Genomic DNA, 26,154 nt, shown 5'->3' with positions numbered 1-26,154 from the left:
AGGGAGGGAGGGTCGGTCCCTTACCACTCAGGTCGGATAGGGAAAAGGAGTGAGCCTTCAGTTTCAAATCACAGTCAAGGACCCTGGAGACAGCTCAGCGGCATAAGGCCTGCCTGGCAGGCATAAGGTCCCAAGTTCAATCCCTGGTCCTAAAACCAACCAAACAAACAAAACCACCACCAACAAATCACAATCAAATATGGCCAGGGGCCAGGGAGATGGCTCAGTGGAATAAGCGCTTCCCTGGCAAGCGCAAGGGCCTGAGTTCATTTCCCGGTTCCGCAAAAAAAAAAACAATCAAATATGGCCAGAGGAAGAGAAGCGAGTCAGCGCTGCTCCCAACCGCTGGGCGCAAGGCGGACCCGCGGGCTGTGCGTTCGTGGTCAGCTCTACCTGCGTCTGTTTCCTGCAGGCGCACTCCCACTCTGCCTAAGTGCACGCCTGTGGGAAGGAGAGGTGGGGGGCAGACGCTGGAGGCCGCAAGACGGACAGAGCGGAGCCGGATGGCACCTTCACCTTCCAGATTGGAGCTGGGAGGCGAGGCAGGAGGACAGAGAGTTCAGTCTCAGGATTCGTCTCCTGTGTTGCTTAACGCCTCCCCCCACCATCCAGCACACTCGTTTACAACCAAGAAACCACCCACAGTCTTTTATTTGGAAACAGTTTAGCAAACAAACAAACCAGCGCAATGTGCTCTACACTTACCTAGAGAAAAGCACAAACCAAACCCAGCCCGCTACTCTGTAACACTGTGGTCTATTTCCTGCCTGTGTATTTTGCATATACACAGTGGAGTATTACACTGCTCCAAAGAAGAAAAACCTTGAGTCATTTATAAGAAAATGGATGTACCTTGAGACCACACAAGTTCAAATATCCCATGGATTCTCTCTGTGTCAGTTACTCTTCTCTTCCTGCTGGGACAAAATGCGTTACACCCAAAATTAAGGAAGGAAAGGTTTATTTAGCTCACAGTTTGTGGAGGTTTCAGCCCGTACTATTATCTGGCTCCAAGGCACAGCGGCACATGGCAGAGAGCAGCCATTCATGGTGGCGGCAAAGAGTCAAAGGGCAGGAGCAGCAGCAACAATGGCAACAGGGAGCAGGCCTGTCTCCCGTATGTGGCCTTCGGGCTCTCTGCCCCAGCTAGGTGTAGCACTCACACCCACAGTCCCAGCACTGGGTCATGAATTAACCACAAACTCTAGAAGCCGCCCCATAACTGCATGAGGCTTTGGGGGGACAACTAGACACAAACCATAAGACTCTCATATGCGAAACCCAAAATGTAAATCAAGAGCAAAATGAAAAGTAGCTAATAAGGAGACAGATCTTCTGAAAATAACAAAGGGATGATGAAATGGGGAGGCAGGAGGGGAGTAAAAAAGAATTAAGATATGCTACGTACACATAGCAACATATAATTAAAACAAAGCGCCGGCCTGGCAAGCGCAAGGTCCTGAGTTCAATCCCCAGTACCGCAAAAGAAACACACACACACACACACACACACACACACACACACACATACATATATTTTTAAAAAGCATTCTTTGTACTCGGTGTGCTATCTGGTACCATCAGTGTAGTGACTAGACTTTTCAGTTTGTGGGAGGTTCACTGGGATGAGCGGCCCCCTCCCGCTGTGATCAGAAGGGAAGGCTCATTAGTAATCTCTACAGCGGGCCAGGGAGATGGCTCAGTGGTCTAAAGCACCTGCTCAGGCAAGTGCAGGCAAAGCGCAGGGACTGTAGTTCGATCGCCAACACCACATGCCGCACCAGCCTGCCCTCAGAGTGGGCTAAGCTGGCAAAAAACACCACAAAAAACTGAGTAATCTCTACAGAAAATAAAGCAAGCTGTATTTTTCCAATCCTTGCAGTCCTTCTATTTCAGAATCCTTGCTGGGAAACAGAAGGCTTTCCTACATGTTTATAAGCAAAATGTTGGTGTTGTAAGTAGCTTTTCATTTTTTTAAGGGAAGTTGTTCCTTAGTTCACACACACACACTTGTACACAAACAGTATAAAGCCTAAGTTGCAACCAAGTAGAACATGGGAGGGGCCGGGGAGATGGCTCAGTAGAATAAGTGCTTCCCTGGCAAGCACAAGGGCCTGAGTTCAATCCCTGGTTCTGCAAAAACAACAACAACAAAAAAGAACATGGGGAAGCTGGAAAGTAGTTACGCTATATTAACATTGTGACTGTCGTAATCCTCACCCTAGGGGCACAAGGCACCCCTAAACTGAACTTTACTACAAATAGACCCATGGTGAGCACTGGGATTGTCCCCAGAATGGAGGGAAGGCATTCATTTGTTTCAGTACGGGGCAAACTAGTTAGATACCCATCAAAACCTCCCTGTTCCACCACCATGCCTGGCAAATCTTAAATATTTTCAAATGACTTTTTTTTTTTTTGGTCTTTGAGACAGGGTCTCGCTTTGCAGCTCAGACGGCCTCACTTTGTAGCCCAGGCCGGTCTCGAACTCCCAGTGATCCTCCTGCCTCAGCCTTCTGAGTGCTGGATTATAGACGCGCACGTGCCACCAGCCCGGGCTGTCTTTCCATTCTTAAAATGACTGTGAGTCAGCCTGAAGACGTGGAAGTCCCTGTCACTTCTGCCCATATCTTTCCAGATTATTCTCTATTCCAACGGTGGCAGAGCTGAAACTTGAGGGTCACCAAGCGTTACAGAATGCTGGACAGGTACCATGGAGAGCTCAGGAACAAAAGAGAACGTGGCCACATGGGTCAGTGCCCTGGACAGCAGCTGTCGCTGTAAGAACGCCTAGGCCGTATTTTCCGAAGCAATCTGTAAACACTAAGTTGCTGAGACACAATTTCAGTACAGGGAATCGTGGAGAGACCAAGGGAAAGAGCACAAAACAAATAAGAAATTTCAGCTTGGGGTTCTAATATACACCTTGATCTCCTCTCTCCCTCCTTCCCCCTGTATGAGATTGTGTTGTTTTTAAAATCTCTTTTAACCTACATGTCACCCTTCACTCCTTTGGCTTGTAACACGCCTGTTGAAGACTGCTCTGAGTGTCTGATCCTCAGCCTTCCCCCCCTCGCCTGCCGGCACACTTCACTATTCTGCTGTTTTTCCTATAAATAGGCAGCTGGGCCGGGAGGTCTGATGACTCAGCTCTGACCCTTTGTGCCTCAGTTGGTTCATCAGAGCAATGGGTATCCACACACAACAGCACCAAGTGCACTTCGAAGGCTGCGCTCATCGGCTTCGAGGTGCTGAGGCCCCTGGCTCCCTTCTGCCCGGCTCTCGCTGGGATGCAGCCCTGTCATCCATGCGACAGGATGCTAGGACCCTCTGAGCTTGGTGTCCTCACCTACAGAGCAAAGATGGCACCCCTGGAGAGCTCACGGTGGGAGTCAAGCGGCGCGATGCTTCCAAAGGAGACTTTAAACAGCGCAGTGCTGTAAAGTGTGCAGATTAGCGACAGCGCCACTCATTAGCAGGGGCTTAACTGCGCCTATAATGAAAGACATTTTAATGTGCTGGGGAATCTTCCTCTGGAGAAAGATTGGACGAGGCTCGGCCTTGCAGCGAGGAGCCGATTGGTGTGGCTCCACAGGTCCCCGTGACAGGAGACAGGCCCACCCATCCACCTCCAGCCCTGCATCCGGGTTCTGTGGGGACCGAGCGGACAGGGAGCCCCACAACGCCCGCCTGAACAGACACCACAGGGCCTTCTGGACACCTCCTCCTGAGCCGCTCGTGAGGATGTCGGTCACGATTTGCAGCCCGTGAATGCCCAAACCCTGAGGTGTGCGTACCTTTCGATGCTGGCAAGTCCGCTGGCAGGGACCCCAGCGCTCTCCACCCCCCGCACTCCAGGTCCTGCTCCTCGGGGCATCTCCTTTCCTCTCCCCCTCGCCCTCCAGAGCCCCATCCGTGCGCGGTCCCGCGAGCCATCTCTGAGACCCTCTTCCCCTCTATCCTAGGCCGGCCAGACCGGAAGTGGCCACTGTTTTCTAGACCTTTCGGGTTAGGCAGCCACCAGCCGCCTGTGGTTACTGACCTATGTAACTAATTAAAAATTAAGCTAAGACTTTACTTCCTCGGTCTCAACAGGCAGCTCTCAAGCGCTCAGCGTCTACCACTGGTGGCAGCTGCTCTCCAGCAGGGGCAAGGAGCACGCAGGACACTTCTGTCACGAAATTGCCTCAGGGCCTCAGTTAGTGGCAGCCTGAGGAACACGTGCCTCGTTCCCCAACAACTCTGGTCTCTGCTCTGCCCTCAGCAGGGTGCTCAGGGGTCTGCTCAGTGTCGCTTCCTGTCCCTGAGGCGCTGGCACTCCCGAGACGCAGTCACCCCTGCCTCTCCCACCTTAGCTCCGAGGACCCTGGGCAGGATATGTCAGGGACTCAGTGTCTCCACCTGGAAGATGGGAATAAAAGTAGCGGTGCCACCTCATAGTGACAGCAATTAGAGGAGAGCTTGAGGTGGGCATGTGACTCCTTGATTACAGGCAGCAGGGCCTACGAAGCCCCCCTGCCGACCGCGTGGTGTGTCCGCAGCACAGGCCTGCGCTAGGGGTCGCTACTGCTGGCAATGCAGGCCAGGCTGGTGTGTCCTTTGTGGAACGGTGTTTTTAAACCCTTCTCCCTACACAGGGCTTTCTTCAACATTCCTAAGAGGCAGCTAACTTCTAGTTTTTCTCTATGGTATTATCTGTTCCGTTTATAATAGTTCCCTTAAATTTATATGATCTGGGGAAAAAATCAAGTGCTCGCAATTCATCCTCCAGGCTTTAATTTACCATTACTCAGTACTTTTTTTTTACTACTATGAAGGCATTTATGAACTGGTTTGCTCGATCAGAACTGCAAAGATTGGCATAAAGAACTGTCCCCGTCACTGTCATCCACCAAGGGGGGGGGTGCGGGCTTAAAATTTTGCCTGGACAGCAAGTCTGAAATTTCTACATTCGGAGCATAATTCAAAAGTCATAACTCAGGGGGAAAAAAAAACTCACGAGAGACTAAACGTATGCATTAGGTGCTGCAGGGGTGCGGGGGAGGATGCCTCGCGCAGGCGCAGAAGCTGCCGCGTACCCGTGCAGCCAGACGCACGCGCAAAGGAGGGAATGAGTCTGCGTCCCTGCCGGTGGCGGTCACCTGCCGCCCACCGCGGCCGCCAGGACCCCGCCGGGCTCTCCAGAGATCTTTGCGCCAAGCCAAGGACGGGAAGTTGGTGAATCACCGGCTCAGGAGCCAGTCATGCCCCAAGCAAAAGCCCAGACAAACACACCAACCCGAGAGAGACGGAGTTGCCCACCGCGGACAGCCAGGCCCGGGTTCTGCAGAGTTCTGCTCTCGTGGAGCGAGGTTCCTTTATCTCCCGGCGACCAACATCCCCAGGCAGAGGAATGGAACCTTCAAACCCCATAACTCAACTGCACATTCAAGTTTGGGGGGCCATCTGTCAGTGCCGTGGCTGATACAATCAGTCCGAGGGGCCCCGGGACAAAGAGAAGCGGGCGACGAGCCCGTCACCTCCCCGCCATCCGTTTCCTTGATGAACAAGGCACTATTAGTTGCACAGTGGCATTATCTACGTGAAGAATGTGCCCGGCTTTCAGCCCCTGCTCCCGGAACTGCAGAGAAATCGTACAGAATCACGGCCCCAGGGAGCGAGGGGCAGGTTGCGCTGCTGGGGGATTGTGGGCTGTTTAAAAAAAAAATGAAGTTCAGTTTGGCCCAGTCCAGAGACACAGAACTGTCCTTCCATCGCAGCTGGAAATCCATTTGACACGGGGGTCTCTTTTAACCTCTGTTCTTACCTCGTAAAATAAAAAATGTTTAAAAGGAATCCTCTGCAACTGGAGGAAAAAAATCTAGTTGATTAAAGGCCAGCCTTTATGCAAAGTTCAAGAGGAATGGCCCTATCTGGCCTTTTTGCAAATAAACTCCTTAATAAAATTTGAAGGAGGACATAACAGATTCACTGAGCACGTGACTTTTGGGGAAAGGTGTAGGCATTATCTTCTAATTTTTGTCATAGATTATAAACCCCAGGGAGCTGTTGAGGACCGATCCTGCGTACTTAAGCACACGCTCACCCACTATGCTACGCCCAGGTCCCACTTGATAAACTTGGTGAACTTTTGTATAAAGTATTATTTCTGCTGGGGTATGCTTCTATTCCAGAATGCAAGAGGGTGAGGCAGGAGGATCTCTGTAAGGTTGAGGCCAGCCTGAACTACACACCCACGTCCTGTCTCTAAAATAAAACCCAGGCCGGGGAGATGGCTCAGTAGAATAAGTGCTTGCCTGGCAAGTGCAAGGGCCTGAGTTCAATCCCTGCTTCTGTCAAAAATAAATAAATAAATAAATAAATAAGTAAATAAATGAAATAAAATATTATTTTTAAGCTCCTTTTTCCCAGTAAAATTTTACCACTGAATCTAGTCTGGGCACGTTGTATTCTGAGTTAATCATTGCTCTTACTAACTCTAAACAGAAATGTAGCCTATAATTTAAAAAAAAACAAAAACTACACTAAGTCTTTATTTTTTAAAAGCTACATTTAAAAAATTTCTTATTTAAATTTTTTCCTTTATTTTTCAACATAGTTCACCATATTTTTGCTGCTTTAAATCACTGATAATATTTATAAAAGAACAGCAATATTAACTCTTCTCTGGGGGCAGGCTTTCTGGTTTCTGAGGTAAGATTGTATTTTTATTTTTGCTGAAGTAGCATCTTTTTATCATTACTTTTTCACATGCCGTCCAGCCGTACTGGACTATGAACCAATCATTTAAGCTGGCATTTGAGAAATCCAGAAACTTTCATCTAACAAACTTATTAAAATGTATTTCAGAAAGTGAGATTCAGACAATAACATAAAATATCTGCTTTTATCATTCAAGAAAAAATGGCAGGCATATTTCATTTTGAAAGGATAGCAAAAGTTTCTTAATCACAAACTTCTCAGGGACTTTTTACCATCTGGATTTACAGCGAGCCTGAGTCTGCCAGGCCCGTAAAAGTGCCGGGCTTCTCAGTCAATACTCCGGGGGAAGATGCCACGTTTTCAAAATCCTCCTGGCCAGGATGATGAGCTGGGATAGATTCTTGTCTAACTCTACAGATAGGGCATCAGGAGGCATTAACGAGAGCTGCAGGGATTGACGGCAGAATAATCCCTGACTGCTTTTTAGGTTTTCGTTCTAAAAAAAAAAAATTATTTATTGGAATTGCAATAATTCATTTTGCAGAGTGTGCAAAAAATTTCATGGAAATCTTTTCTTAATTTTACACTCTTGTAGTCTATTGAAAATCATACCCAGAATGCTGTCACGTAGATCACTTAAATACTAGGATGGAATTATTATGAGTAATAACTTGGGAGAAGAGTTTGAAGAATATTCTAAGTAAGTCAGACAGAAGTCGATTTTTGCCTATCTTATACAAGAAAAGGGAACTTCAAGCCGTGAAACTTTTCACCTAGATTGTAACTTCTGCAGCGTTGTCGGTCATTATCTCTGTCATGTTCTGTAAGGTGACTGACACGGTGGCAGCCATTTAACACCCAGCCTACCTCACAGGCAAAGGGGGGCTACGGTCACCTCCCGACAGCCACGACCCACTAAGTGACCACTTGGACAATTCCAGCGATTTCCCTTCACCATTTAAAAACAAACAAAAGTAGTAACACAGTATGAGAGTTTAAGAAAGAATTATAGAACTGAGAGAAGAAACAAAAGTGCTAAAGGCATTTTTAGCGCATCTCCCAAGCTGGTCTTATTTCTTTTGCTAGGACCAGGTTAGCAGCACAGCCTCATCTTCCTAGCTCTACTGCAATTAATATCAACTTTCTTAGCATTTGTCCTAATTTTTTTTCTTCTGACAGGTAAATTCATTGTTCTTGAGCATAACTTTCTCAATTACACAAAGTTGGGGCATCTTAACTAGCTCAAAAGTGTTTCTATGAGGCTTTTCTATGTTATCTTTTACCACCGCACAGAGCAGCTCTAAGCAAACTAATATATTTAAACTTAGAAATTATATTACAATTTGAAATTTTATCCACAGAAGAAGTGCAAAAGCAGTAAAAAGTTTTCCCTGTTTGACTCCCTTGGACACGCCTCACCCCACATAGGGAATTCTAATGCATCAAAATTAGGGAGAAAGCCTGAAAAATGTAACATTATCAAGTCAAAATAAATTTGTTGTTTTGGAGGAAGCAAACCTGCAAAAGATTCCGCTTGAAGATTTCCTTGAGTCCCTTAGAAAAGTTCTGAAAGCCCTTGTCTGTACTGATGGAAGCATTTGTACACACAAAGCAAAGGCCACGAAAGAAGAGGCGTGGTTCTTTACTCTCAGGTTCACCAAAAAAGATAAGGAGAACAATGATTTTTCATAATATACTAACAGGAACTCAGATGTGGCCCTCGAGGAGGGTCTCTCCTGTCCGTACCCTTGGATAAGTGCCACACAACGGCACACTGTCACGCTACCACACAGCTGCACAAGCCAAACTTTTGCAAATAATTTCCACTTTAAGCTGTTACTAATCATGACGTCTCCAAACCAGTCATTATAATTTCCCTAATTAAAAAAACCCATAAAAATCTTAATCTGATTAGTAAATTTTGTTTCAAAAAGAAGTGTTCTAGAGTGATTCTGTCTGCACTCCTCAAGTCCAAAACAAAGCTCGTCCTTAGAGAGTTTTATTAAAATTCGGACACGTAATTTTAAATCAGTCATGGAACACAACCCAGCAGCAGCCTCAGGTTTTGATAACTTCATGAACTGAAATGTGCACAGCCCAGGTATAAGGAAAGGCCATCCTGTGCCTGTCTGCACAGGGAAGAATGTTCTGGAGTTTTTAGGAAAATCCATACATTAGTGTGTCTCATGAAAAGTGCTGCCTCGACATGCAAAAACCTCTAAGACCAGGAGCTGTCTGGGAAACCTGATTCAGATTAAGAAGCTGGGCGGAAGGTGGCGACCTAGCTTGATTATAGATTGACCTCAAAAAATGTCACATCAACTTATTGTCTTTTAAAAAGTATAAAAATTAATTATTACTTGAGGACTCATAAGTGTTTTACTGTGAGACTTCACCCGGGCGGGCTGTGCTCCAGCTTTGCGCATTCACAGGGCAGACAAAAATACACACAGAGCTGAGGCTAAACTTGGACCCACACAACTCCAGAGGGAGTCGCAGCATCCAGTAAGAGGGAACTGATTTCTGCGTTTTACAAAATAATTAACTCTTCATGGGGGGATTAGTCAACACGACGAGCTTCCTACTCAATATCGAATCCCTGGCGGGTCTCACTTCACCCGCGAGCAGCCCGTTTCTCTGTCCTGCGGGGTCCGCACTGCTCCTCCCTTGGAAGACCTCGACAGTAGGTCTTTTTCTCTTTTGCAAAAACCAAGGTCATATTTAATACTTTGAAACACAGTTTCAGATTTATTTACAGAGTTGCTGAAAACAGGGCCCGCCGTTGCAGTTAGAACCCGATCCGAGCACCCCGGCGACCCGAGCGGCCCCCCGGCCGGCCGCACACAGGCCAGCGCCCGCCGCCCCGGATGCCACCGAGGCGCACCAACCGCCACCTTCCACTGGCTCTCGTCTGCAGAATAATTATTCCACAGCACAGGATCGCTTTTAGCAGTCTCCTAAAAAGCACATATAATTTTATGCTACCTGTAGAAATTTATTCGGCAGGAAACGCGCACTAACTCATTTGCAATCTGCACACCAGTTGCGCTCCCTCCCGTCCCTTTCGCTTCCTGTGTCTTTGCGAATATCTGAAATACGCTCACCGCAGGAGGATGCTGCCACAGAAAATGATAAATCTGGCAAAATTAATATGTTGTAGGATATACGGTAGATCTGATTTAATCTGTTAGAAATGCTAACCACATCCTTTTATAATTGACAGAGAAAAAGCATTTGTGAGTTTGGTTATAAGCGTATCCAAGTTCTCCTGTTTATCTACTCAGGAATATAAAACCTTGATATTACAGGTTTTATTTTATTTGTCCTCCCTTTAACTCATGTAATAAAAATATAAGGAATTCATGGCTGCAAGGAAGTCATATGTTTGAGGCATTATTCACAGATTTTTTTTTTTTCACCGAGAATCAAACTCGGGACCTTGCGCTTGCCAGACAGGCGCTTATGCCTCTGAGCTATCTCCCCGGCCCCGTTTTAAGGCATTATTAAAATTTTAAAAAAAGGAAATTCTCAGATCTGAGGGTGCATAAACGTACGTAGGTATACAATTTTTATCCTTGAATAAATTCAGTAAAGTCCAAAAGTAGTATTGTCTTTTACCACAAGAGGGGGCTAGAGAATTCTGATCGCTTCCAAGGTCTATAAAACCCTTTTAACTGCTACTTTATAGACATTCAATTACAACAGGCCATAATACATTAAGGCATTAAAATACACATCTATTCCCAGCATATGCCAAAGCAAGCCTTGCGCTCGTGTGTTCAGCGGATGCTCCCAATGCCGGCGTCAAATAAACACTTAGGCGGTTTCTAGTGGTTTCCATTTTCCTCCCTGGCGCCCTAAAAGGCAGCCCTCCTCCTTAGATAACCCCCTTGGACCGGCGAATACCAAGGAACGTGATCAAACATCCCCGAGGTCTGCAGAGTGTGACAGGGCGGGGTGAGGCGGGGGTGGGGTGGGGAGGCGCTAGAACAATTTATGTAGTTTGGAAAAGTGGAAACTCTGGGGATAGATGCTCACGGTCTTTAATACCGACTAAAGGTAACAGTTGAAATGAATTAGGGGAATTATCCAGTCTCAGAAGATGGTAGAGAAAAGAGCAACGGCCCGAAACTAAGGAAGGAGAAGTTTAGGTTAGACATGAAGAATAAATTAATGGTGATTGTTGGGCGGGCAAGATGTCCTTACAAAGGAGAGACCTAAGGCACTGTCACTATATTTGATAATTAATTAAATGAGATATTAGTAAGAGTGATGTGAATTCATTAGACGGCTGGGTTAGATATGCAGGGCATTTTTTTCCCTAAGCTCTGACAATCTCTGGGTTGGTCTGGCCAAGTTTCTGGGCATTTACAGATGTCTTTTAGAGACAATAATGATCAGGGCATGCAATCCTGGTTCACCCCCATGTTTTATTAATAAAGTAAAAGTTAAGGTACCATTGTGAAATAATCATAAAATTATGCCTACTCGTTGCAGTTTCCCATGAAAATATTCTCTACCATATAAGCTATGTCCTACCAGCTTAGAAAATGACTGCAAATTGGATAAAGGTTTTTATAAGTGAAAACTTCCCAGGAAAGAAAAATTCCCTCATAAATCTCAATCTTTTACAAGCTAGAGGACCCATTCCGCATAATCTTTCTTTCCTCCTAGACGAGTGTATCTGGGTTTAATCTACTTAGAATTCAACATAAAGAAAAGGCTGTCATCGGAGTTGGAAGCGCAGTCTAGAGGCGAGGTATAAAATAGTGTCTGAATTCAGCACCTTCTCTCTGCAGACCATGAGAGCCTGGAGATGAACAGCTGCTTTTGGGTTATTTGAAAAGGCACTATGAAAATTTCTTTTTTATTTGAAAGTCAGAATTATATGTTAGGCCAAAAGAATTTATAGCTTGTGAGAAAGACAGCTGAAGCATGATATGGAGATAGAGAAATAGAGACACAGAAGGACAGACGGACGTATAGAGACATAATATGAAACAAAATACTTTCAAATTAGAGCAAAATTAGACATTAGGACAAAACACTTGATGGCTCTGGAACTTGAAGGAGGCTGATCAGAGTGGTGAAAACTGCACTGAGGGTGGAGAGCTCTAGAACCTTCAAGGAGGACTGCCCGAGGCTGGATAGCCAACCTCAGGCTGATTCCGTGTTCTGAGCAAATGCTATCTTTAATTCTGCATTTGTAGGACGTAAGAGCGAGGGACACAAACGCTTCCAATCAGCAGCATGTAAACACTTACAGCCTCCCCCCGCTTCTGACTGCCTTTGCTCTGCATCAAACATGTGTATCTAAATTGCATTAAAAACCAAAACATGTGGTCTCGTTGGGTCACCGCTGGAATCAGGCCACACCGACATCTGTGACAATCATCTCCTAGAACACACTGCCATTAAGCTTGTTGGCTAGTTTAGAGTGTGCAGAAGACCAGCACTCGAGGCGTTCTACAAAAGTTTATTCTCCTCTGCCAAACCACTCTTTTAAAAATCGACCATTTGCACTTAAAATCTGCCACTGTTATTTCACCACTAATTACAGCGCTGGAAGCTCCATAGTACTGTTTGACCTTTCAAAGGGTGGACCTTTAGTCATATTCCCAGTCTGGAAACGACTTCCAAAAACACTTTGGCCAGGAGCCAGATCAAATATTATTTTAACGTTCTTCCAAACTACTGCAAGCCCTACCAAGTCTTTTCTACAGACCGTTCCCAGTCACCAGCGCTCGATTCTGTGCTCTCTCCGTTCTGGGGGGTGCCTGCACCTCCCCGCTCCAGCTCGAGTATTTAGAAGAGTCACATCCCTCTCCTGTTTTGTATCCTCCACAGCCACTAAGCTTGTCACAGAGCAGAGGCACCCAATAGAGGCATTCGATAGCTGACTCTTCATTAGCAGTATATTAAAAGCTATAACAGAGACAGGCCAAAAAGATAACTAAGTAGTTCCATGCCTAATCAACCCAGGGACTTCTTAGCACAGATGGACCCTTTGGAAGTGTCCTATGGGAGAGGCTACTGTCCCATGGAGCTGGTCTTGGGTTTTCTCACTTGTTGGCTGTAGAATCCAGACACTTAACGCTTTCAAAATTAACACCTCTTTGATAAAACAGAGACTAGCTGAGCTCTTTGCCATGTTCCTTCCAGCCTGGAAGCCTACGGTTTTTAGGTTGAAACTTTCCCAGTTGTTTGCCTTAGGGAAAGAGGTGCTGTTGACGATGTCCGGCCCAGCACGGGTGAAGGGCGGGGCTTGCACGCACACCCTGGGCTGGATGTGTCCTGCAGGGGGTGAAAAATGGGTCGCTCAAAGATGGATAATTGTTATTGTTTTTTAATTCTTCACAAAACACATATAATCCCTGGTAATCATTTGTTTAAGTTATATAAATTACTGTCAACTTTGAAACCCGGTTTGTCATCTTCGACTGTGATTTATACCAGACTATATAAACGACATGGTGTCTTAGACCCTAATAAGACATTTATCTTCATGAAGGAGGCCACCGCGATGCTCAGTGGCAGCTTACTTACCCTTGTCACAGTTAACTCAACACGGAATCTTTAGTTTCGCCCAGGGACCTGAAATCGGAGGGAGTCAAGCGAAGCCAACAAAAACTTGTTCAGAAATCCACGTGCTCACGAAAGTGGCTGTTGCGCTGCAAATTTTGTTCTTGGGCCGCCCGAACAGACATGGGAACAAGTTTTATGTTGCTCCGTAGTGCGAGCCTCCAACATACACGGGACCTCCGCTGGTGTTGGCAGCGGTCGGGTGCCTTTCCTAGAGAGAGTGTATCCGCTAGCTAGCAACCAAGGCGGACCCAACGTCTTAAAATAAAAAGAGAATGAGATAAACACTTGTTTGAATGCACACATGTATATTTATTTACAGGCTGACAGAGACTATTTGGAGTCTTTTTTGTTGTCTTCATAGTATACAGCAACAAGGAACTGAAAATCTAAGTACGTTCATATAGTTTACATAATTATTATTATTATTATTATTATTTTTTTTTGGCAGAACCAGGGCTTGAACTCAGGCCTTTGTGCTTGCCAGGCAAGAGCTTATTCTACAGAGCCATCTCCCTGGCCCTAGTTTACATAATTAAAAAATACCCGAGGCCAGAGCTGGTGCTACAGACCTGCCATCCCAGGACTCGGGAGGCTGAGGCAGGAGGATTGCTCCCAGCACCAACCACGTAACAAGACCTTGTCTAAAAATCCAAACCAAGCCAGGTGAACACAGAAATGGTCCTCACCCATTCGTAAGTGAAAGGCCGATGGCTCAATGTTTTTAGGCTACTAATCCTTCCAATCCGATAGGGCGCTACCATCCCTGGCATCACAGGCTGTAGGGATCGCTGGTACGCAGGTGCCGGTGGTGGCTGTGATAGATTTCTAACATTCCACATAAGGTGATTCTAAACATTGCTCCAAAGTTGTCACTGGGATTTCACCTAAGATTTATCCTGATCAATGAGGTCGTTTACCTCTAATCCCTGCACGATTAATTCCCATGCCTCAGTTAGCACTGTAAAATGTGGCTTATTTCTCTGGGACACAATACAACTTGCGCACCACCATGAGGCCCTACACTTCCCAGTGAGGAGAGAATCAGCCTGGCTTGTGAAGAAATGCTTTTTACACTAGGCCGGAACTTCCTCAAAGGGGTTCCGGTAGGTTTAGATAGTAACACCAGCTTAATCAGTGGCAATCATAGGGTGAGAGTTTAGTTCACTGAAAGAACACCTTTTAAAAACAATTAGAAAATAAATAAATAAATAAAAATAAAAACAATTAGAGCTCTTTACAAGTACCTGATTATAGGCCCGCGAACACATAAAGGCAACACATTAAAAAATGAATAAATCCACAACTCTAATTGGAGATTCCAATACACCCTTCTCAACAGATAATGGAGGGGCTAGTGAGATGGCTCAGTGGTCTAAAGCACCTACGTAGAACAAGCTTAGCAAAGCACAGAGACCGCGGTTCAATCCCCAGCACCACATGCCAGCCAGCCCGCCCCCTGGTGGACTGAGCTGGCCACACACACACACACACACACACACATAAATAAATAAAAATTAAAAAAAAAAAACAGATAATGGAAGTTCTAGAGAACAGAAGATCTGAAGAGTCCTATTTATAAACACAGCAAGAGTAGTCAATAAATATTTCAGGAGAACACCTAGTACTTAGGTATAAAATAATCATTATGAGGCCACAAAGGAAGTCTTAACAAGAGCCAAAGATTTAGAAACATGCAGGGTGTGCTTTTATATTATAATGGAATAAAATTAGAAGTTAATAGTAGACGAGTAAGTTTAAAAGTTCTTAGAAACTACGAGGAAACTCACAAAAATAGAAACCAGAACAAAAAGCACCAAAAATGCTTCTAAATAACAGGTGCAAAAAAAAGAATTCCATAAAGATTGTGAAACACTTCAAGTTATGATCTGGATGTATGGCTATATGCATGTATTTATTTATTTATACTGAGGATCAAATGATTTTGATCATTTTGAGACAGGAACTTACTCTATAGTCTGAACTCATTGTAGCCCAGACTGGCCTTGAGCTCATGAAGATCCTTCTGCCTCAGCCTCCCAAGTGCTAGGATTATATGGGTGTGACATCATATTTGATAGAACTACAAATAATAAAAGCAACACATATCAAATTTTGCGGGGGTGCTGATAAAGCAGTAGTTGGAGGAGAATTTTTAGTTCTGGACACATGTATTTAAAAATCAATAGTACATTCAGAATTATGGCTAGGGAGAAAGACAGAAGCCCGCGAGAATGGCAGCTACTGGGCACCAACAGGAGGTAAGGACCCCTGCAAAGGAAGCGGCTTAGGAACCCACTAGGATGCCAACCTCGCATGTGGATTAGATGTGCCATCCCTGGAAAAATCGCTTTAGTTCTCTAAGCCTCATTTTTTCTCCCTATACAATGGGGATAACAGGACCTCCTCTGTGAACCTTTTCTTGAATTCACTAAGAAGACCCACAAAAAGCACGTCCATGGACCGGCCAGCCCTGGGCCACACGATGCTAACTTTGGCCTGATAGAATTCATTACCATCTTGAACGCCAGCCACAAAAAGGCCATCAATAAACTAAACCTTAATTTTTATTTCACAATACTAAAATAGTTTGCTTAAATTACATTCTGGCCTAGAATCTTCTTTCCATTCTTAAAAAGCAGAAAACCCACAGTGTGACTCCAGGCGGCGGAGCAGGGCTTCCGTCAGCGCCACCTCCTGCCTGGCTGGTGACGGAGCCCAGAGCCGGGCCCTGGTATGGAGCGCGGGACCTCTGCGCTACCACAATGTTCTTCAACCTAAAACTGACGTATTTTACAACTAAAAGCAAAGCAGAGAAACCTGAAAAAGACAATGTACTAAATATAATACCGAAAAAAAAAAATCAAAGCCAAGCCACAGTCCTCTTCCATTTCAGAGTATTTGGCCTCGGTCTGCGGAGTGCTATGACTAAGTGCACAAGAAGCGCACGTGTCCGCAGTGGTTTGTGCAGCTTCGCCCGTTCGCTCATCCCCACAGATGAGTGCGGCCCTTACTTTTCCACTCTGCTTCTCATTTTGCAAGAAATGAAACCTTCTCTACCCTTCGACAGCCTGATATAAAAATAAGCTCTCCCTGCGTTTCCTTCCCTTCCTGGATACACCTGACGGCGGCCACTCTCCTCGGATCACCTACAGCGAATACCTCGGTGTTACAGATTGAAGCTTTCTTCAAAAACAACTTCCCCTTTTCTCTTTCTGCCTGAAGGAGTCACTGTACTCTTTCTAGAACAATTACTCTCCTCGACCCAACTTTCAAAAAAGCGTAGGCAGACAGGGGCTCTTCATTATAGTAAAGAAATAAGGTTTTGGACGCACCAAACTCCATTGTATACGCAGACGCCGAAAACAATCAGCCCGTCTGGCTTCTTAATTGTCCGGCTTTTATACAGTTATTGTATTCGATGTTTTCTACTAAAAAAATTTTCTCCTTCAGTGCGGTGGAAACTATATGCTTCCTGTTTGGAAATCTGATTGGCACCACTTGCTCACGGGGGTCTTTCCGGATGCTGGGCTCTGTCCCCCGTGAGATTTTCCACCTGGGACATAAGGGGGAGGCGCGGGCGGGAGCGCCCTGCTCTCCTTTTATGCATGGCTTACCCTGTAAGCGGGGTTTGCATTGCTCGCTGTGCACCTGGCCGGGACTCCCTGTTCTTCTAAGGCTTTTTGTAGTTTTCACAGAAGCATGAACCCAAATACGACCCAGTTATTGCTTCTCCGTGCCCAAGTCGGGGCAGACAGAGCAGGCTGCATGTCTGGCCGGGGGTGGAAGGCAATAAAGCTAAAATCTTTTTAACATTTTCTAGTACAGAGAATGCTGTAAAGCAAATGAAAGGAGACTGTATTTCCTAGCTGAAGAACTGCCTTAGCTATCTCCGCAGGAATGAGCAAAGTGATTCGCTCACCTATCTATCTAGTGATACCGCTGTCCCAGGGAAACAGTAGACCTCAGGAGGACGGGAACCGGGTATAGCAGCCAGCCCCTTGCTAGTAGTTTGGAATCTCTTGGAATTGTTGAGGGTCGGGGAGATAGCTTGGCAGCCTCAGCACCAGCCTGGCAAGAGCAAGGTTCTGAGCGTGATCCTTGGTACCGAATGCCATGCCAGCCCCATAACCCTGGCTGCATTGTACCAGCCCCAAAACTGGTGTGGGGGTGCATGCCTGTAATCCCAGCACTGGGGGGCTGAGACAGAAGGATCACTATGAGTCTGAACTGCATAGTGAGATGCTATATCAAAAAAAAAAAAAAAAGAAAAAAGAAAAAGAAAAGAAAAGAAAAGAAAGAGAAAAAGAAAGGAGAGAGAGAGTGAGAAGAGAGAGACAGTGAGAGAAAGGGTAGTTCCAATAAAAAAGCCAGGTGTGGGGGTCTATGCCTGTAATCCAGGAGGCTGAGGCAGGAGGATTGCTAAGAGTTTGATGCCAACCTGGGCTACTTAGTGAGTTCAAGGCCAGTGAGACCCTGTCTCAAAAAATCCACATGATACTGTTCTCTACCAAGGCAAATCTAATTAAACAGGATATAAAGTTTATGATAAGCTTTAACACCTTTATGACCTTATCTTTAATTTCACAGGAAATGTATATCCTCTTAATTTTTAGGAAAGAAAACAAGCATTTATCACGCCTGCTGTAGATCTGACGCTGTGCTACCCCGAAGCTCTGTGGAGGCTCCAGCATCACCCGTGACCGACAGCCAAGATTTTAGCACGTCATGGGGCAGATCTACGCCTGCTTCTACTGCCGACTTGAGCACTTTGGCAACTCTTCAACTTTCACACAGAGAACTAAAATAAGTAAAATAAAAATAAATCCATTAAGGATTTAATATTACTAATATCATTAGCTTCTTTCTTATAGGAAACTTTGGTGGTGTAAAGTTTTCAATTTTGAAATTTTCCAGATACTAAAGTCACCTTTTTCTACGGTGTGTGTGTGAGCGTGTGAGTGTGTGTGTGTGTGTGTGTGAGCGCGTGAGTGAGTGTGTGTGTGTGTGTGTGTGTGTGTGTGTGTGTGTGGTGCTAGGGATCAATCCCAGGGTGTCCTGCATATTAGGCAAATGCATTACCCTTGAGCTGCATCCTCAGTGCTATCAACAAATGTTTTAAGTTCAAACTATCTTTTTTTTTTTTTTCCCCGCAGAACTGGGGATTGAACCCAGGCCCTTGCATTTGCTAGGGAAGCAATTATCCCACTGAGCCATCTCCTCAGCCCCCCAACTATCTTTATTTGTTTGCTTTTTTTTTTTGAGACAGGGCCTCACCACATAGCCCAGGCTGGCCCCAAATTCATGGTGCATCTCCTGCCTCAGCCTCCCTAGTGCTTGGGTTGCAGGCGTGCACCAGCCTAACTGTGTAATACATGCTAGCTTTAAATTTAATTTATAGCCTGGTATAGTGGCCCATGCCTATAGTCCTAGCACTCTGAGAATAGGAGGATCACAAGTTGGAACCCACCTGGGCAATTCTGTCACTTAGGTCCTGGCTCAGGATAAAACAAATAAAAAAGAATTAAGTAAACAAATGACTAGAAAGAGCTGAGGCTGTAGCTCAGTGTGAAGTTATCAGCTCAAGCCTTATTACTAAAGAAAGTTGTAATTTATGCAGGTACTGAGCTCTCAGGGGAGACTTCAGTCGATTCTGGTCTGTAATACAGAATAGACACAGACAGCTATTTTTATAACTCATATGGTAACTGGTAAGATAGCTCAGCAGTCTAAGCGCCTGCGTAGGCAAGTGCAGGGACTGGAGTTCGATCCCCAGCACCACGTGCTGCACCGGCCCCGCCCCTGGGCGCACTGAGCCACGTCCCAGATCAGGCGAGGTGGCGCACCCCGGTAATCCCAGGGCTCGGGAGCCTGAACACAGGATCACTATGAGCTCGAACTGCATAATGAGACCCTGTACCAAATACATAAATTATTTTTTAAAAGCTCATATAAATTTTCTTTGTGCACTTGTTTTGTATATGAGTTTTTATTTTCCTGATTCTTACTTCAATGTCGTGTGGTAACCGATACCTCTGCATCTCACTGGAAGCTTTCTTCCACAGTGACCTGAAGAACCCAAACACTGCTGAAGCTTGCAATTTAGAAAGGGTTTCCCCGAGAATCAGGGAGGCCCATGTTCGATTCCCAGGCAGTAACAACGGGCTCTGCTTAGAGGCCTCTCTGTCTCCTTGTGTTCTCAGCTGTGTTTGAGAAAGTTGGAAATAAGTGACTTGTGGATCCATGAGGCTCTGCTGTTCCAGGGCTGCCAAGCATTAGATTAATCAAAGCCAAATGGTAGGTTAGTTTCTTTATGTTTTGCACTGTTAATTTTCTACAATTATTAATCAGCTACTGAAGTAATCATTAACCATTCCATTCAAACCGTGTTTTTAGTTTAATACCTGAGCCAACAGCGATCTTGCATGACAAGGCTCAATTTATAACATGTAAGGATTGCTAATCCTGCTAACATGCAAAGCTTGAGGAAAAGGAGGTGTTTCTGTGGGATTTGATCCACAGTTCTGGTGTGCAGGTTGCTGATCGGTGAAGGGGGATCCGAGTCATCAGAAGGGCTGAGCGAAACAGCAAGAAGCACACAGAGTGAGAGAGAGATGAAAGCGAGGAGTTATATACTCTTGAAATTTGAAAGAAAAACAAGAACCAGAAAGACTAATAAAGATAAGAAATCATTTACCAACTTTATTCTTAACCTTTAAGAGAACGATGCATTTCCCATGTCATGTTTAGCTCAGCAGCAGTTTTGTCACCCCTTCCCCTCTGCTGGGAAGGTCCAGGGAGTGGGACACCCTGCGCACAGTGACCACCCAGCCGTTGCTCCCTGGCTGCCTGCCAGGAGAGACCCCCCACCTTTGGGAGAGCTGAGCCTGAGCCGGAAATTGGCCGCCACCTGGCCCAAATCGTTGTGTCTATGTGCCTCATCTTAAACACTTGGGTCTATTTTGCCTCCTTCTGTGACTGATCATTGTATTTTCAGTATAAAATAATGTCCATAGCAGTTGAATTCTTTAAGTCCTCCCACTTCCCAAAAATCAAGCAAAACTGACGCATGGGGGGAGGGATGTGTACCACAGCTCCTGCGGCTTTCCCATCCCTTGGAAGGACATCCGTACTGTCACAGCCAGGGAAGAAGCTCCGGCGAATGGCATCGCACAGGGGCTCCAATCTCCAGCGAACCACGATACACGAATAACCCGGGTATGGAGAAACGAAAACTCGCATTTTCAGGCACCTGGGAGAGGCCAGGAACTCCCCAAGAGCGCTAAGCCGGGTCCTGCATTCTCAAAATGCCCTCATAGCCTTGGAGCTCGCACTGTTATTAAAAAAAAAAAAAAAAAAAAAGCTTAATAACGATGCCTTCCTGCTCCAATGTGGATTTTGTGCTTCCCTAAATACATTAACATCACGAGTATTGAATTACGCGGGGGATCCGCACCACACCGAAACATGCAGCTGTCCCTCGCAATGAGGGCGCCAGGCACAGCGGGTCAGAAGGCAAGGACGGCAGCACCGAGGGGAAGAGAACAGGCTCCCCAAGGCAGGATGGTGGCACTCACCCTCATCTTGGTAGTCTGCCAGCGGGGGGGCATCTGCTGTGAGGCCCGGGCCGAGAGTGCCGCCGTGGTTGTCATCGGAACTGTCTTGTCCACGATCTCCTCCTAAGGGACCAGAAAGAAAACAAGCTCAGCTCTGGACATCTTGACAGAGCTGTCGGTAGGCTCTTCCACTGCGCACACACACACACACACACGCACGCACACACACACACGCACACACACACTTTGCACCTTTTACTTAAACCAGGCCTCTGTTCATTAACCCATGAAAAAACGAACGCTCAAGAGTCACCTTACCTGGACGGGAATTTTCCACTCAAGTAACTCCCAGCAGAGCTAAAGAACTGTCTGGCCACCAGAGAGAAAGGTCTCCGTCCCACTTAGGATGCAGGCAGCTATGTGAATTTGTCCTCATGCATACCTGCCCCCATTCATTCCGAGCTTTACCCCAAGCACCTCGCCCTCCATATTTCCAAAGAAAATAGAAGGCATAACATAGACTCAATCTCCACATGATACAACGTACCAAGATCAATATTCTTTCTTTCTTTGAAAACTAAGAGACATAAGAAAGCACAGAGAACTCAGCCCTTGCTGAATTCTATTTCTATTTAAATCACTACTTGTTTCACAAGCTTAATAAAGTTCTCTTCGTAATTCTAGTTTACAGCTGAGGCAAGCAACCTCCGAGGAATTCTAAAAGCACTAAGAAGGTAATATTTGCTCTGCAAAATGACTTTGATAAAAGGTAATGTATATACAATACCGAATTATGCAATTAAAATAATGCTAATCTCTTTTGGATGTTTTCAGCCTACACTGGATGGCATTCGGGAGAAGTGGCCGGTGATATTATGATACTTTAAAAGGTTCAGACGGAAGATGTTAGCTAATTCAGAAACCGGAAGCAAAGCAAAGTGCCGCAGATGGCTCTCCCTCGAGTCCCCTGAGCAGAGGTACAGGCCGCTGGTAAAAGGGGCACAACAGCTGCTCCACGAAGCCCACGACCGCGGAGAAGGGATTTCCAGCTGCACTGAATGTTCTCCGAGGTCACCACTTCCCAAGGAGATCACCGGCACTCAGCTCAGTAAACAGCGCAGAGTTTTGGCTCTGGCTCGCGACCAGGGAGCTGTGAAAGTGAACGGCCTCCATAGAATCTCTATTGCCTCACTTCAGAGGTTTATTTCCTACAATTAAACCAGAAGGATAGGGAGGGTATAAAATGATAAAACCGAATGGCTGTGGCCTTCCCTGTCTATAAATTACACAGTTCTATCTCGACTCATCTTTGAATGCCTGAAAGTAGACAGACTCCAGAATGGAGTCAAACACCTGCAGGTTAGGGACTTGAGAAATAAACTATAGAGCTTTTTTTTTTTTTTTTTTTCTTTTTTTAAAGAAAAGATGCTTTAAACCTCACACAGAAGCCATAGGCTAACATCAGGAAGAATGCTATCGTCGACTAGTTGACTGATAAGCGTACAAAGCTTATAGTGAGGCTTAAGGCATTGGTGCATAATTTCCATAAGAACCAGACAAATTCTCGGCTTCTAGGCTAAAGTCTAAAATGCTCAAATTTTACATCTGTGTGAATACGCTGAAATTAAATCATCAGCACAATGCAAGGGGATTTCCTGGCTGAAAACCTGAACACGCGTTGCAAGATGGAAATTTTTATTTTGAGCCAAATAGAAACTTAAATTAAAAAAAAAAAAAAAGGTAGTAACGTATTGCCAAGCAAAACCTGACGTGTGTAGCTCATAGACACTGAATGTTACTTATCAACTACCATTACAAGACAAATCTACAACACAAACTCACAACACAACCCAGTCATATTTTCTAGCATTTTAAAAAAGCTTTTGAAGACATCTAGGTTAGGAAGGCTTTTGTTTATTATGTTATATTTTTTAAAATGAACTTTTTTGGAGGGGGGATCTTTTTAGGTCTATACAAGTTTTGCCAAGATAGTACAGAGAGTTCCTATAAACTTTCACCCAATTTTTCCCAGAGTTGTCTTCTTCTATAACTACAGCACATCTTCCAAAACCAAGAAATTACCACTGCTACACCGCTATCCACTGAACAACACGCTTTCCTCGCTTCCCCCGGGGTTTCCCGCAATGCTCATTTTCCACTCCGGGACCGAGCGCAGGGCACCGCGCTGCACCAGCAGCCTCCTTTTGAAAAGTCTGACTCAAAGCATCTACCTGGATTTGGCACCCTATTTACTAATTGCAGGTAGAAAATTAGGTAGAAAAGTCCCTTCCGCGAGATCCTATGGTTATGGGAAACTGTGACCCAAGCGGGGCATCCAACAGCTACCCGGCCCCCCATGCCAGACCATCCCTGTAGAGCAGCGGTGGAGAACCCGTGCCGCAGCCCGCTGTTGGTTATCAGTGACCACTCTGAAAGGTTCGCCATCCCCGCCCTAGCATGCGCGACCAGGAGGGGCTACCACGCAAGGGAGCGCATGAGAGCCCTAGGTCCGTGCTGCAGACTCCTGAGGTGCGGGAAGCCTTGGAAATCCACCACCACTCCAGCGCAATTAGTGGCCCATGATAAAGCTGTTGCTCTAAGTGTTCCTAATGTCCTATCAAGTGGCCTGACTCCCCTGGGCTCCCACTGAACCTGGCCTGTGGCACTGTATAAAGAGACACTCCCGTGTAATTAAAATGATTACAACTACTCAAGATGCATGGGTGAAAAGTTTTATAGAAGAATTAGCAATTACCGTGGCCATTGTGGATTGGCTTAAGTTGAGAACATCATTTTTCCTTAAAAACATAACCAAGCACGTGTACTCCGGACCCAGCTATGACTCTGACAACCGCAGGGCCCAGTGGCTGTGCCTGTGGTCTGGTGGGACCAAGCATAAATGATCCCGAGCTAGAGTGCCAGGCATTTCCACTCGGCAGCTCTACGGTTAGGCCTCCAAACCCCCTCCTTGGAGCGGCTGTGCTCGAAGGAGGTGCGCCCCGCACAGCTCGAAAGGAATCAGTACGTTTCTGTACAGCTAGAACGCCAGCATGCCATGGATCACAACCACTCCCTCCAGCCCGTGCTCGCCGCAGTTCTAACTAGGATCTGGGGGAGCTCTGCCGAGGGGTCCCCTGCTATCCGCTACAGTGTGCTCTTCCGTTGCAGGTGTCACAAGCAGCGGGCGCTCCTCGGTGTACTCAGTGGCAGGCTTTCCACCGGGCAGTGCTGAGGGCCCCATCGGGAAGATTTCTCGACTGTTCCTTTCAGAGAGTCAAACTCCATTTCATTCATGCTCCATAGAGTGATAAGTTGGAAATTTCTGAGGGTTGGAGCAAAAAGATAAAGCAGCTTTGTGTCAGGTGTAAGGTAATTATTTGCCAGGCTTTCTGTGCTATTTGTTTTTATTCCCTGTGTTTTCATTAACAGTTAATGAGCTCGCGCCTTAATTCTGAGACAATGGGTTGGCCACTAGACGTGGCTCTTTTTTTTTTTTTTCCTGCCACAGATTCAACCAGCTGTTAGTACTCCATAAACTTTATGGGGAAGTGAATTAAACTGCTAAAAACTTTCATTTACTAATCCAGTTCCAAATCAAACAGGGGGAAAAGGGGCCCTCATGTTTCCCCTTGTAACTATTTGGATCACAATAAACTCATCGAGTCTTGAACCGCAGGTACCAGTTAGGGATTAAGAGGATGGACAATGACAGTTTTACCCACCCACCCACCCCCAATAAGGGAGAAATGAACGAAGGTAGAAAGCTGTTTAAGAATTTTTTTTAAAACCCTACAAAATATAGGGTGGCAGATAATAGATGAAACATAGATAGGTTTGCTCATCAGACTTTTAAGGGCTCCATGGTTTTGTTTTGTTTTGTTTTGTTTTGTTTTTTTTGGTTAGTTTTAGTTACCTTTCACTTTCCTTTTTATTAACTGTGAGTTATATTCTAAAGACTGCTCAAATTTACAGCGAACCGTTTAGATGATGTGGTTAGAAACTTTCTAAGGTTTGCTGTTACTTCACCATGTATTCTGGATAATATAAGGAAAATGAAATCGAGAGCAACTCACCTACAATTTCTTTTCTTGTGTTTTTGTTGTTGTTGTTGTTGCCCTTACACCGGGACCCACGATTTCCTGCCCTGTTTCATATTTAAAGGTGCGCGAGCCACACACCTCCTGCTTTAAACTAATAAATCCTTACTAAGATGCTACAAATAAAGCTCCATGATCCCAATCCAGCTAGTGTTCATGCTTGACGGCACGAATACTGCCAGAATTTCACGGGCGAATTTAATAGTAATAGTCTGTAGAGCCAAATCATGGAGAGATTAGTGAGACAGCAGCGTATTATTCCTTCTTATAACCATTCACCTGAAGGATCGAATCCCACCCCCAGCCAGAGAACTACATGGGCTACAGACGTGGCCGTGTATGTCAAACGGTACCCACATGTAACTACGCTACAGAGCCCAGGTAAAGGCAGCACCCAAGTTCAAGTTCTGTCCCTACTTCTGTTATAAATTACACGCCATCGCCCCCATGCTCGGGCATGAGAAAATGTATGGTGCTTCCCATGGAACATCTCAGAGCCTTCGCTGAGTCCTAAATATCCATTTGGACTTGGGTGGTTAGTTCCTGTGATTTATCCACGTAGAGTGAAGGTCTCAAATCCTTCTCTGTTCCTTACGGCCTGACTTCCTGTCCATCTTCCCCCCCCCATCCATAATTCAATACATAAATATTCTCTTTTCCCTCAAGGCCTTAGCACTGAGTAGCAATAGTAGCGAATGCCATTAAGGCGACAGAACAAATGACGAGCCAGGTAAAGAAAGTTGCCATTTATCACTCTTTTAAAAAGTTGCTCCAGCCAGATCTTGAATATACAAGAAGCAGACTGAGCCGAAGACCCAGCTTTGCGGCTTGATGGTGCCAGAGTCGTGCCAAGAACGCCAGAGTCCTCAAGAGCCTTCAGAAAGAACGTTTGCCGAGAGCAGCAGTCCCAGTGATCAGAAACACAACCAAACGGATTAGGTGCTCAGAGAACAATTGCTGCAACGCCACCTGTGAATTCAGCTACCCAAAGGCGGCGCGGCTTAATAATATTCTCAAATGAACTACATCTGTCACTGGTAGATTGGACAGAATAATACCCAAGGGAGCCCGCTGAAAATGTCTTTTTCCTCCCTCCCTCCTCCAAGAAATCTGTCCTTTGTTGTGCAGTTCTTCGTTTTGACCAGTAGGGAGAGCTGCAGCGTGTGGCATCACCTTAAGCGCCTCAAAAAAGAGAAAAAACAGAGCTGGGGGAAGGG

General features: G+C 45.6%; 1 protein-coding gene across 1 annotated transcript in view; it reads right to left on the bottom strand.

Annotated features, from left to right (window-relative positions):
* The window catches only part of Skap1 (src kinase associated phosphoprotein 1), a 234,409-nt gene that overhangs the window by 175,820 nt on the left and 32,435 nt on the right, over positions 1 to 26,154 (bottom strand). Inside the window, exon 4 of the mRNA XM_023718126.1 lies at positions 20,862 to 20,963. Coding sequence (XP_023573894.1) covers positions 20,862 to 20,963 — 102 coding nt within the window. The remainder of the gene's footprint in view (positions 1 to 20,861; positions 20,964 to 26,154) is intronic.

The sequence above is a fragment of the Octodon degus genome, unplaced genomic scaffold, assembly GCF_000260255.1.
Source record: "Octodon degus isolate 3935 unplaced genomic scaffold, OctDeg1.0 scaffold00056, whole genome shotgun sequence".
NCBI classification, from domain to species: domain Eukaryota; kingdom Metazoa; phylum Chordata; class Mammalia; order Rodentia; family Octodontidae; genus Octodon; species Octodon degus.
Note: the sequence above shows the minus strand (reverse complement) of the source record. Positions and strands in the feature narration are given on the sequence as shown.